Below are 12,704 nucleotides of genomic sequence, written 5' to 3' on the forward strand. Positions count from 1 at the left end.
CTCGCTCACCGTGGCCTGGCTGCCAGGAGGGTCAGCTGAATGACTCAGTGACACCTGCCGCCCCCATGACCTCCCACCCCCAGCTGAACAGACACCACAGACACCTTAGAAAGATCGGGGCCATCAGTGCAGAGATGTATACACATGGTGAAGTCTACAGCCAGGTATCGGTGGTTGGGAAGCTCCCATGGGCCTGGCTGGTCACCCGGCCTCTCTGGAGCACTGAGCTTCTTTATCTGTGGAAATGGGGGGGGGGGGTACAATGCCTGGAAGGTTACCTGACATAGGCCCAGATCCATGGACAATCTCCACAGAGCAGTCCCATGCAATTGTCACGACTACCCCACATCACACACGAAGAAATTGGGCAACTTGTGCTGATGGCTTCACCTCTGAGTTTGGGCAGCCAGATCTGGGTCACTAGGTGGAGAAGCCACTCTCTCCTGGAACTGGGGGGTGCAGGTGGGCATAGGCCTTCCATCCAGGCAACAGCACCCCCTGCCAGCTGAGCAGTACCTGCTAAACTGCTTAGGTTCCTCTTCACTCCCTATCTGGAGGTCTTAGGGAGTAAATTACTTATTCCAGCCCGTTTCCTCACCGGCAACATAGGGATGATAAAGAATAATAACACAGAGCTGGATTAAGAATTTCCAGACTAGATCGTATATGTAAAGCCCTCTGCCAATGCCCAGTCCTAGGCTCAATGTTGTCAGTGGCTCTCATAAAGATTTACCAAGTGCCAGGCTCCCTGCTGAGGCCTCTGCCCCAGTCACATCCGAGCCTCAGCAGAAATGAGGTGGGCAGAGCAAGGCTTAATTTCCTCATCTATCCTCAGAGAAACTGAGGTGGGGAATCATATCATTATGGCTCCTAACTGGCTGACCCAAGGTCTAAGACCCACAATTTGTCCTGGTATCCAATTGCGCTCTGGTCACAGGGCTGGGGGAGGCAGAGGCCCTAGACCTGAGCACCTGGGGTGACGCATACCTCCAGTAGTGCTGGCAGACAGGGTGCTTCAGGTTCCTTTCAACAGAGGACTCTATTGTCACTGCCCTGACCAGGGGACCAGACTAAGCTAAGCATCACCAACAGCGGGACAAGCTGGCATCACACCCTGAATTGGTGGATGCTAAAGGACACATGCAACACTCCTGGGTAAGTTTCTCATTAATACACTTAAGTCTGAAATCAATTTTCTGTAAATTTCTGGTTTACAGAAAACACAGCAAAGAACAAATTAGATTGAGGGATTTCTTCAGGACAACTGGACTTTTTTTTAAAAAGTTGGTGATAAGATAAAAAGGTGTGTGTGTGAGGGGAGGAGAAGGAGGGCAAGGAGAGAGTTCTAGAAGAGGCTAAAGAAAGCTAACAACCAAATGCAATACATGGACCTTAACTGGAGCCTGATTAAAAACAATTGGGGCGGCCGGTTGGCTCAGTTGGTTAGAGCGCGGTGCTCTTAACAAGGTTGCCGGTTCGATCCCCACATGGGCCACTGTGAGCTGCGCCCTGCACAACTAGATTGAAACAACTACTTGACTTGGAGCTGATGGGTCCTGGAAAAACACGCTTAAATAAATAAAAGTTGCTTTTTTTATAAAAAAAAATTGTGAATGACATTTGGGGGTAATTCATATATGACTGGATATTCGATAATATTAGAGAATTGTTCTTTGTTGGCCAGAAAACAGTACTGTGCTTATACCGCTTACTCTTAGGAGACACAAGATGAAGTACTTAGGAGTGAAGAGTCATGTGTCTGCAGCTTACCCTCAAAAATATTAATATTATACACATACAAATAAAGCCAATGTTACAACATATTAACTGTTGAATCTATGTGGTGGGTATGTATGAGTTGTGATTACAAAATATGGTAAATGTTTAAATTAGAAGAATGTATTACAATAAAAGACACATTGCCATCAATCCCGCTCCAAATACTCCCCCTGGCTATGATCACACTTATCCTATCATTCTTGGCACTTTCTGAAGCAGTTTTGGAAGTCCTCTTTCGTGTCTTTAGTTGCAATGTCATGGCTGCCTCAATGTCCTGAATCCATTCAAAACGTTTACCTTTCATGGTCATTTTTACTTTCGGGAATAGCCAGAAGTTGCATGGTGCCAGATCTGGTGAATAAGAAGGATTGAGGATACACCGTAATGTTTTTATTTGACAGAAATTGCCATAGCAGAAGCGATGTGTGACACGGAGTCATTGTGATAAAAAACTACAGTGAATGCTGCTGCCGAATGCCATCCAACAGAAAGGCAGGGATCTTCAATACAGGAAGCGGTGCTTCGAATCTTAGTTAACAGTGTGTGACAAGTTTCAACTTGTTCGGTGCAGTAAGTTGGGTGTGAGCTATGGACCTTGATTGGAGCCTGATGAAAACACAACTATGAATGACATTTTCGGGAAATTCATATATGACTAGATATTCGATGGTACTAGGAAGGTGTGTTTTAAAGTATGCCATAAATCAGGACAACGCTCCATGTCACACATCGCTTCTAGTATGGCAAGTCCTGTCAAAAACATTACGGTGTGTCCTCATCTACCTTATTCACCGGATCTCGACTTCTGGCTCTTCCCCAAAGTAAAAATGACTATGAAAGGTAAATGTTTTGAACAGATTCAGGACATCGAGGCAGCCATGACAGCACAACTAAAGACACTCACAAAAGGGGACTTCCAGAACTGCTTCAGAAAGTGACAAGAACGATGGGATAAATGTGTTTGAAGCGAAAGGGAGTATTTGGAGGGGGTTTGATGGAAATGCGTATTTTACTGTAATACATTTTTTAAATTTAAACGTTCACCATATTGTTTGATCACACCTCATAGGTGTGTTCATTACACTACTCTTTCAATTCTTTGGTATACTCGCAACTTTTCCAATCAAACCATCAGGAGAAATTTTTTAAATACAAGTAAACTGCACCTCATTGACCTAGCACCACCCCCTCCCAAACCCAAAGTGACCCCACCACAAAGAAAGACTCTAAGGCATGCTGAGAAATGAATATAAATTAAGAATTTATTATAAAATGCAAATGTTAATTTCTCATTGTCAGTGATTCAAGAAAACAAGGCCATGACCCCTGGGTGGGACTGGGGGTGAAAAGCCAGACTCAGGAGCGGGCTGACAGGCATTGGTTCACAACCTCCAGCAGGTGGGTATTCTCCAGGGCAGCTGCCACCCGCTCCTTATCTGCAAGCTGCTTATTCACTGGGTAGAAAGGAGTGAATTATATACGCACCCCCACCAACCAAGCCCTCCGTCACTTCCTTTCCAGGACCCCAAGCCTCGATCAGGCTACCCCAACAACCTGTGCCCACACCTATCCCACCTTCTGGGACTCCTCCCACCTGACTCCTCCCGCCTGCCTCCTGTACTACTGTAAAGCCTGACACCCCTGGTCCTGTGTAGTTAGGAGAGGGAGAGGACAGGAGCGGGGGAATACAGTAAGCACAGGAGCCTCAAGTCAGTCCAGCTTCAGTCTTAAGCTGATATCTCTACTGAGGAGTCACCATGCAGCAGCACCCCTGCACCACCTTGCCCTACAAACCACCATGGCAAGGGGGAAGCCTCCTGGCCCATGCCTCAACACCAGCCCTCTCTTACCTGCATGCTCTGAGGCATGGGTCCCTGGTGTAATGTGCACGTCCATCTGGGAGGGGGTAAGACAGAGCCTGAGCATGCGCCCCTTACCTACCCGCTTCCCTCCCTTCCTATTCATGCCTCTGGACACTGGCCTTTCCCGTACACCCCCAACCCTCCCAGGGCCACTGCCATCCCTACTCAAAGGACAGGCCAACTGCTGTTAAAGGTCTGCCGGGGCCCCGTCCCTGCTCCAAACCTGTCTATAGCACGCTACTGTCCTTCCTGCCACACTCCTCACTATTTTTCCGCACTTGCCGCTCAGGCCTTTATTCTTGTTGTCGCATTCAATTAAAAGTCTCCTCCCAGTTTCATCTCTGCTGGTCGGGATCCTCCCAGGTCTCACTCTGACGCCCACGCTCGTGCTCTCCGTGTCCCCCTAGTACTAGCAGATGCTCACCCTTGCCCCACCCCCAGGGCTCACTTCCAGCTTACCTTGAAACGCTGGGGAAGAGATCGCAAAAGCTTGACTTTGATGGACAGGCCAATAAGGGTGGCCATGCTGCAGTGAGGAATGGTGGGTGTGAAGGCCACTGCCACTGTGCTGTCAGGGTCGCTCACCTGCTTGGTGGGAGGCGTCAGTCAGGGCCCTTTTAGCCCAGCGCTGCTCTTCTTAGTTTGTGGCTTCAGGCAAGTCGTCTAACCTCTACGGGCTTTAGTTTCCTCATCCAGAAAATGGACACAATCCCCCCCCTTGCAAAGATCTCCTAAAGAGTCCGTGAACTGAAAGAACCCCCGACCCTGGGCGCTCAGCTGCGCCGTTCTGACTCCCGAACAAGTCGCTCACCTCGGACGCGGGGAGTAACTCACCTGCACCCGGACTTGCTCTACGACGTTCAATTCTTCCAGCGTCAGTGGATGCTCCGGGTCATTGATAGAGCGAATTAGATGTGGCAAGTGAAGGAAAGCGGACTCTGCGCCTTTGCCCACTCAGAACCCCCTTCCGGGAATGCCTGGACATGACAGAGCTCCACCACCTATCGGACGTCACTTCATGCCCCCTCCCAGGCCCCCCGCGAACCCGCCCGCGCGCGGCAACAGCGGATATCGAAGATCTCGCGCGCGTCGATGCTGTCCGGAACCTGCTCGTCCTCCTCGCCCGCGGTCACTGGCCGCTCCCCGGAGCGCTCGTAGATGAGGGGGTTAGCGTTTTCCAGGAGGCCACGCCGCGTCCCACTGCCGCCCACCATCGCGGAACCGCTGCAGGCCCCAGGCGGCAAGCACTTCCGCTCCTTAGGATGTACTTCCGGGGAACGGGGAGGGGCGTGGCGGGCGACGGGGTCGCGCGAGGGACACTCCGTGCTGCGGCCGTCGGCCTAGGCCTTGGGAGGGGCCGCGCCCTTCGCACGCTGGCGACGCCGACTCCGGAAGGTGTGGCCGCTACGTCGAGGCACAGAGAGGACGCGCTGGGCGGTGAGGTCCCGTGGCGTGCTGGACCGCGGAGGCCACAGCTGGTTCTCGGGGGCCCTGGAGACCAGTCTGAGATTGAGCCAGGTGTATCTTCAGGCACCACTTCCTCGGAAGTTTGTCCCTTTAGGCTGGGCGGGCGCTCCTGTGCCCATAGTTGCATCTTTCCTGGCAAACGTTTCGGTACCTCCCGGGGATGCGCCTGCATCCCCCCGCCGCACCTTGAGCCAAGGAGAACCCTGCAGGGTTCCCACAGTGCAAATCAGGAGACGTTCTTTAAATGTTTATCAAATGAATGAGTGACCGTTACTCGATCTTGGCGGGAGGTGGGGAGAGCGAAAGCCACGTGGTAGGGTTGGGGGTATCCTTAAAACAAGTGCCACGGTCTCGTGTGCATTTCAGAAAGTGAGCTATGGCGCAGTAGGGAGGGGTCCGCGGAGCCCTCAGACTAGAGACAGACAATGAAGAGATAAGGAAGGTGGACCCAGGAAAGATCTTGAAAGGAAGGAGGAACTTTCAGGATGAAGGGCGGTCATACCTCCCTGCCTCTCCTCATGCGGTTCCCTTCATGCTGAACCGAGATCGTTCCCATTTCTCCATCTGTGGGAATCTGGATGGTGCACCTCCTCAAGGAAGCTCTCCTGGGTTCCTGGCTTCTTCCCTTCCCTTTTCCTGGCTTAGAGTTCCCTTGCTCCACCTTGGAACACCTTTGTCAGGCCTGGAACTATAAGGACAGTGAACTCAGGTTCGAGGAGAGGGTTCATGGTATTGCAGAAGGGCTGCAGAAGCCTCGCTGGCCCCTTCCAAGGTGACCCAAAGGGGCCTGGGCAGAGGGGAAGCGGCCTGCCAGTGCCTGCCTGCCACTGACCTTTGCCTGCTCAGTTCGGCTGTCCTGCCAAACCCACCTTTCTTTTGCCCACCTGGCGCGCTCCACCTACTCCCTGCCCAGTTCAAACTCCCGACCTGAGCGATAACAAACGTCAGGCATTAGAGGCTGGTGGTGGCAGTGAATTACATGGACAAACATCACATCTGCAAGGAACTGTGTGTAGACAGCATGTCGCTCAGGAGAGGGGTGGGCTTTCTGACTTGGAAAGGCATCGCTCAATTGCCCTCTATGGAACCTGTGAGTAGCTGCTGACTCTTAGCCTTACATCAGGTGGCATCAATCATATTAACCCATGTTGGTCTGAAAGGTATAGGGTAGTATAACTCCCTGAGGATTTTTCTTTTCGTTTTTTACATTGTATTATGAAACCAGACTCAGATCTGCCAAATTCCGCAGATGCAGAATCTGAGCCTACAGGAGGGAAGGCGCCCGGGAGGTGAGAGTCAGTAAAGATAGCACCAGGGAATTTGGGAGCCTAACTGGATACCTCCCTGCACGTGAGGCACAGAGGGGGTATGGGCTGCCCAAGGCCACACAACACCAAGGGGCTCCCCGTCAGAAGTAGAGAGTATAATATAACAAACCCAGTGCATCCGTGATCTACTTTCAACAATGATCAAAAAGCTCGTTTTGTCTGGATTGTCACCTCTCCCATGCACCATTATTTGAAACAAATTCCAAACATCATCTATAAATTTTTCATCATGTCCTACTAAAAAAAGCTGTGTATACGTATATGTAATCAAATATCTAAAATGTTCTTATTTCATATCTCATAAATGATAGATTTACAGGGTTGTTTTTTTTTAAAAATTAGGATTCAAATAAGGCACATACTTTGAAATTTGGTAAATGTATGTTTATTTTTATTCACAGTTTTGAGATATGATTCACATAGCTTACTACTCTTCACCATTTAAAGTGTACAATTCAATGATGTCTAATATATTCACAGAGTTTACCACATCAATTCCCCTTTTCCCCCACCCCAAACCCCAATTTCAGCCCCAGCAACCACCAATCTACTTTCTAACTCAATGGATGTGCCAATTTTGAATGTTTCACATAAATGGAATCATCCAACATATGGTCCTTTGTGATTGGCTTCTTTCATTAAAAGAAAGTTCGTCCATGTTGTTGCCTATTTAGTACTTCTGTTTTATTATTGCTGAATAATATTCCATTATGTAGATATGATACATTTTATTGATCCATTTATTAGTTGATGGACATTTGGATTGTTTCCACTTTTAGCTATTATGAATAAGTGTACATTCACGTACAAGTTTTTGTTTGTGCACATGTTTTTAGTTCTTTCGGGTTTATACCTAGGAGTGGAACTGCTGGGTCATATGGTAACTACGTTTAACCACTTGAAGAACTGCCAGACTTTTCCAGAGCACCTGCACCATTTTACTTTCTCAGAGCAATCTATGAAGGTTTCAGTTTTCCCACATCCTTACCAATATTTGTTATTATCTTTTTTATGAGTTTTCATGAGTCTTTTTCAATCTTCAGATTCCTCCTCTGCCTCTCTTTTATTTTCCTTGTAATTTCATTGTGTTGAAGAAACCAGTTTATTTGTTCTGGAGAGGATACCAAAGTTTGGGTTTTGCAGATTATACCTCAGTGGTGTCTTTTAACTGTTTTTCTGTCCCCTGTATGCCTATAAATTTATATTTATATTCTAGAAACTTTATCAGATTCAGGTTTCATGTGTTGCTTTGTTTTGTTTGGGAGCAGAACTACTTCACATGTGGTACTATGGACTTCCAATAGAAAACATACAATGTCTGAGTGTCTTGCTTTTTGTGACAAAATAAGTTGTTGACATAACAGATTTCAATATGCATTTCTCTTAGCATGAGTGAAGTGAACATCTCTTCATTTGTGTAAGAGCCATTTATTTGTTTTCCTTATTCTATCTGAACATATTCTTTCACCATTTCATGTTCTTTCACCAAATATGCACAGCCGGAATGTCTCTTATTTATTTGTAGAAATTATTTGTCTACTAAGAATATCGGCTTTTTCGCTGTTAGGTGATTTTCAATCACTTCCTCCCTAGGGCAATCCCCATAGCAGGACAGGCTGCGCCTCTTACGTTGCAGACATAGCTCCACTTCTCTTTTGTAGTTCTCCTCATAACACCACTCTTTGTCTGGAGGATGCTTTTTTTAAGTCATTTTTTGCCACCTAGAGCATGAGACAAGAACCTTGAATGTCTGATTCTCACAGTTCTCCTACTCCTCATAATACCTGGCACGCAGTCAGTGGAAAGGATACTCACCCCATCAAACTCATGTGACCATTTGCTTGAAACTCCTTGGACTAAGCCATGGTGCCAGGCCTTAGGGAGCTTCACTAAGTGTGGAAAAGGCTGGGGCTGGACCCAGTGAAGGCAGTAGGGGGTGAAGGTGGAGCGGGATTACAGGCAGGACATTTATAAAACAAATGTTTGTAGATCAGAGTCCCTTGAACTGAGCTGAGGATGGGAAGGAGTGGGCAACACCAATAGTCTGGGAGGGCAGCTGATTGGGTAGACACAATGTCCATTTCTCTGCCCACAAGCCAAGACTCTGCCAGCCCCATCTGGACCACACACACGAGACAGGTGCAGGGGAGCCTCGTCCACATGAAGGGCACCGATGTGGGCGTCCACACCTTCCTGGAAAATCCCTTTGCCAAGTTGCTTCCAGGGCTGCTGCAATTTGCACCCCGAGAGTGCCCTGAATCTTGGAATGGTGGAAAGGATGGGACCTCCAACCCAACCACGTAAGCAAGGCGTTCAGGGAATTCCACGCCCTGGGGTAAAGGGTACTCTGAACTCTGGGCTGGGCTACAATTGTCATTTCATCTATATCCCACGGCCAGTTCCCCCTCTGAGTTTGGTGGATTCCCACATGCATTTTTCCTCTAAGCCTGCTGAGGTTTGGCAGGGTAAAGTAACTCCCAGGCTCAGGGCTTGGCACTTAGGGCATTAGCTCCTTCCGAAGGGATGAGCAGAGACATATATCTCCCTAGGTTCCAGTTATGCCAAGTATTCTCTGCCACCAGGGAAGGTGTCTCTGGTGGGCTTTCTGGTGTCTTGGGTGGGCTCCATAAACTTTGTAGGAGCCCCAGACTCCAGGAGCAGGTACTGTAGTTCCCTGAGGAGTAGGGGACCCCCATTCTGCATAGTCATTGCGCCAACCAACAGGGCCCAGTGCCATGGGCCAAGGGGCATGTGTATGTTCTTACAACTGGAAACGGGGAGTGATGAGGTTCCCTGAGAGTCTGACTTGGGATGTGGGATGAACCACTGCCCTTCTCATAAGAAATTAACATCCATTCATTCAGGCAGCACAGGTATGTGGGCTACTTTGTGTTCCAGGCCTGGCTGGGTACAAGGATACAGTGGTGAATTCAACACATGCAACAGATAGTTCTCATAGAAACCCCCAAGAATCAAGATTTCCCAGCCTCAAGAGGATTAGTATCCAAGGCCCTGCTAACCTTGAGACCTGCTTAGAAGATTGGGCTCCATCCCAGCTTCCCCAGAGCCTGTGGCCTGTAACTTGGTATGGAAGGGCTTTAGGGAAGAACCATGTATGAGCAGGGTATCGGAGAAGTGGATTTGCTGGGAGCAAATCTGCCCAAGGTCTGGTTTGGGCCACAGCATGGCCTCAGGATTGACTGCCTGCCGTGGCCAGTAGCTGTCAGCAGGACAATGCTAGCATGGGTGCAATGGTTCTGAAACTGCTGTATCTGACCCTGCCTTCTACCACCATGTCTGAACACTACGTGTACCTCAGCGTCTACATACTTGTCATACCCACAAGGGCTCCAACCTGCCTATGAGTGCCAGGCCACAGCTGGCTGGGCCATGGGAGGGCATTTCCTCTGCAAGAAGATTAGAAAGAACAAGATTAGCCAGGGCCCCGCTGCAGTGTAAACCCTGTTGAGAAGTCTCAATATCAGATCCATGAGTGCTTCTTACCCAGTGTGGGTGGTTGACCTCTGGACACAGGGTCACAGAACCCTAGCTGCCCTCAGAGGTCAGAAGCTGTGGCCCCAGGGTGGACCCAGGACTCGCCCAATCAGCTCATACCCAGGAGACCCACTCAGGTGCCTGAGGACTGACTGCGCTTTCAGGTGGCCAGAGACCCCAGCCATGGATTATCAATGGGCCAGTGAAAATGGAAGCCACTTTAAATTAATGTGCACATGGATGATCAGAAAGACTCCCCTTTTCTTTCCATCTCAAAGAGGGTGCTGGAAGAAATGGAACCAGGCTTTGGTACATGGGTGGACCTCAAAGTATGGGAGGCCCCGTTTTCCTGATAAAACTTGGATCACTTTTGGCTGAAGTCCTAAACACACCACCCTGTCTCACTGGAGTTCTATGTGGTTAGACATGTGACGGAGCCAAAGTGGTGGTTAGTCTGGGTCGTAGCCCTGGTGGGGTTTGGGCTGGGTTGGAGCCACGCGGTGTCTGTGCTCGGTTTCCTCAGGTGATGGTATGGATCCATGGTGTTGGGCTTCTGACGGGCATGGCCTCCATGTAGAAACGCCTCTCTGGCAGCCTTTGATCGTCATTATCCAGTACCACCTGGGTGTGCTGGCCTTCAGGTGAGACGGGCTGGGCTGGGCAACACAGGCTGAGCGAAGCCATGGCAGCCCCATGGTCCCCGTCCCTGCCACTTCTCAGCACGGGGTAAGCATGCAACCGGCAACTGGGGCTACGTGGGCCAAGGGGCTGTGCTATGCTGGGTTCAGCAGAATATCCCCTACTTGGGAGGTGACCCTGGCCATGTCACCATTTTTTGTCAAATCCGCGGGTGGCATAACCGTGTCCTCTCACCTTATGTCCCTCATGTCCCAAGGACCCTTCCACGGTGCCATCGTGGAGAGTGGGGTAGTCAGCTTTAACACCAGCTCATCTGACTCCACAAGTGCCCCCAACTGTAGGAAGCCCAGAGTCGCTGCCGTATCTCTTACCTCAGTCTCCATTACTCTGCCTGTTAAGCGAGGATAATAAGAACTCCCCTGCCATCAGAGTCCCTCAGGAACTGCCACTTATCTGGGGATTGCTGAGGGGTTGAGGGGTCAGAGTCCACAGACCTCTGCCATTGCAGAGGCTGAGGATATTCTCTGGACCACAAAACTGCCACCCTGGCGGTCCCCATTATGGGTAAGTGAGATGGCTCCTCTGGCTGAGACTCTGAGCATTGGAGAAGTTGGAACAATTTCAAAATTGTAGGAGATTACACCATACTTTCTAAGATTTGGGGTGCACCTGCCCCCAGACTGGGGCCTTGGACAAATCCCTCTCCCCTCCCTGGAAGGATGAGCCAGCCCCCACCTGCTCTCTTTACAGATGGTGGCCAACTGGTCAGCCTGTGGCGAGGCTGGCTTAAAGGCCCTGGTGGACTGTTTGCAGAGCAAGAGTGAAGAGAAGATTCTGGCCATCAGCAAGGTCAGTGAATGGACGTGCATGTGGAAGAAGGGAGCCAATAGGTTGGGGCAGTATGCCCTTCATACTCCCTGGGCAAGTTACCATATCTCCATGTCTTGATGTCCTCCCAGCCCTGGAAGGGAAATCGAGGCCAGGCCATGCTAAACCAGATTTAGGACCTCCTGGGGTGAGCATCCTGGGAGAGCCAGGAAGACGTGGAAAGCACTCAGAGAACATCAGAAAACGTCTGGGAACTTGACCTTGTGTGACCCCTCAATGCTTAAAGATCATCCCCAACGTGGTGGATGGGACCTTCCTGCCCAGGCATCCCCAGGAGCTGCTGGCCTCTGGTGACTTTCAACCTGTCCCCAATCTCAGTGGTGTCAACAACGATGAGTACAGTTGGCTCAACCCCTCAGTGAGGCCAAGCCCAATGCCCTAGGTGCTGGGGAGTCCATCCAGTTTGGGGGGTCTCAGGACTTCATAGCTTCATAGCTCCAGGCCCATCCTACCCCCACCTTGAGACTCCCCAACTATCCATGGCATAGATATCTCTGAAACCAGAAGAAAATGATCAGAGAGACCATGAAGGCTGTTCTACAGAAAATATTAGCAATGATGATAAGGCTCCCGGGATCCTGCCCCAAAGTAGAGGCAGGGGAAACCCATCCCCCAGATATTCTGTCTGTACAGTGTCCCTCATGAGCAAAGGCTGGGCTCACCCAAGAGGTGAGCCTTCCCCCCATGCTCTATCCCATGCCAGGATCCATCTCCCCAGCCCTGACCCTGCTGCCTTTCTGCCCCTGTGAGCTTGCCTAACCTGACCCTGATCCACCTAGATGTTGCCTCCTGAGTTTGGTAAGCTGTTGATGGAGGAGTACATGGCAGACAGTAGGGACCCCCCCGAAAACTCAGTTTCATGAGATGATGGGGGACTCCATCTTTGTGATCCCTGCACTCCAAGTAGCAAATATTCAACGTGAGTACATCAGACTTGCAAGGGGGCAGGCCGACCAGAGCCTGCAGGTCAGACTGGTGGCCTCAGGGAGCCGCCGGTGTGGTGCAGTCACAGGAAAAGCCCTATGAGCAGTGTGAGTATGTGACCACTAGGGGGTACTGCAGGGTCAGACATGCACACCAGGACCCAGTTACCCAGCCAAGGTAAGGGCAGATGCTCGCAGTAGACGTGGACAAAGTTACACGCGCCCCCCACACAAACGGGCAGTCGCAGGAGCTCACTAATAGGGTTTGAATCCACTTCCACATATTACTGGATGTGTATCATTGAGCAAGTTATTTTTCCCTA

The 12,704-nt window shown here is 50.0% G+C and overlaps 2 protein-coding genes across 3 annotated transcripts; one reads left to right on the forward strand and one right to left on the reverse strand.

Moving 5' to 3' along the window:
• Nucleotides 1–3,023: 3,023 nt before the first annotated feature.
• CIAO2B (cytosolic iron-sulfur assembly component 2B) lies at nucleotides 3,024–4,897 on the reverse strand. Of its 2 annotated transcripts, none has more exons than XM_081030820.1 (5): nucleotides 4,712–4,897; nucleotides 4,476–4,553; nucleotides 4,101–4,226; nucleotides 3,630–3,675; nucleotides 3,024–3,233 (listed from the first exon to the last, which is right to left on the reverse strand). In XM_081030820.1, exons 1-5 carry the CDS (start codon nucleotides 4,853–4,855, stop codon nucleotides 3,136–3,138), a joined length of 492 nt encoding a protein of 163 aa, XP_080886946.1. In that variant the 5' UTR covers nucleotides 4,856–4,897; the 3' UTR covers nucleotides 3,024–3,135. The 2 variants fall into 2 exon arrangements, with proteins under 2 accessions (XP_080886946.1, XP_080886945.1); XM_081030819.1 differs by having other exon boundaries at nucleotides 4,476–4,549; nucleotides 4,714–4,884.
• A 41-nt stretch (nucleotides 4,898–4,938) lies between these two features.
• CES2 (carboxylesterase 2) lies at nucleotides 4,939–12,453 on the forward strand. The gene is made up of 4 exons (XM_081030923.1): nucleotides 4,939–8,736; nucleotides 10,509–10,572; nucleotides 11,321–11,419; nucleotides 11,661–12,453. The coding sequence occupies exons 1-4, from the start codon at nucleotides 8,510–8,512 to the stop codon at nucleotides 11,838–11,840; spliced, it is 570 nt and encodes a 189-aa protein (XP_080887049.1). The 5' UTR covers nucleotides 4,939–8,509; the 3' UTR covers nucleotides 11,841–12,453.
• Nucleotides 12,454–12,704: the final 251 nt, after the last annotated feature.

Source organism: Rhinolophus hipposideros, assembly GCF_964194185.1.
Source record: "Rhinolophus hipposideros genome assembly, chromosome: 21".
Classification (NCBI taxonomy): Eukaryota; Metazoa; Chordata; class Mammalia; order Chiroptera; family Rhinolophidae; genus Rhinolophus; species Rhinolophus hipposideros.

What these genes read in the sequence shown, in the direction of transcription:
- CIAO2B (XM_081030820.1), bottom strand. Translation starts at nt 4,855, where the DNA reads ATGGTGGGCGGCAGTGGGACGCGGCGTGGCCTCCTGGAAAACGCTAAC. An exon ending in TAGAGCAAGTCCGGGTGCAG is followed by an intron (nt 4,227 to 4,475) that starts GTGAGTTACTCC and finishes CCCACCAAGCAG; the next exon opens with GTGAGCGACCCTGACAGCAC. An exon ending in CTCTTCCCCAGCGTTTCAAG is followed by an intron (nt 3,676 to 4,100) that starts GTAAGCTGGAAG and finishes ACCCCCTCCCAG; the next exon opens with ATGGACGTGCACATTACACC.
- CES2 (XM_081030923.1), top strand. Translation starts at nt 8,510, where the DNA reads ATGTCCATTTCTCTGCCCACAAGCCAAGACTCTGCCAGCCCCATCTGG. An exon ending in GGGACCTCCAACCCAACCAC is followed by an intron (nt 8,737 to 10,508) that starts GTAAGCAAGGCG and finishes GCCTCCATGTAG; the next exon opens with AAACGCCTCTCTGGCAGCCT. An exon ending in CTGGGTGTGCTGGCCTTCAG is followed by an intron (nt 10,573 to 11,320) that starts GTGAGACGGGCT and finishes CTCTCTTTACAG; the next exon opens with ATGGTGGCCAACTGGTCAGC.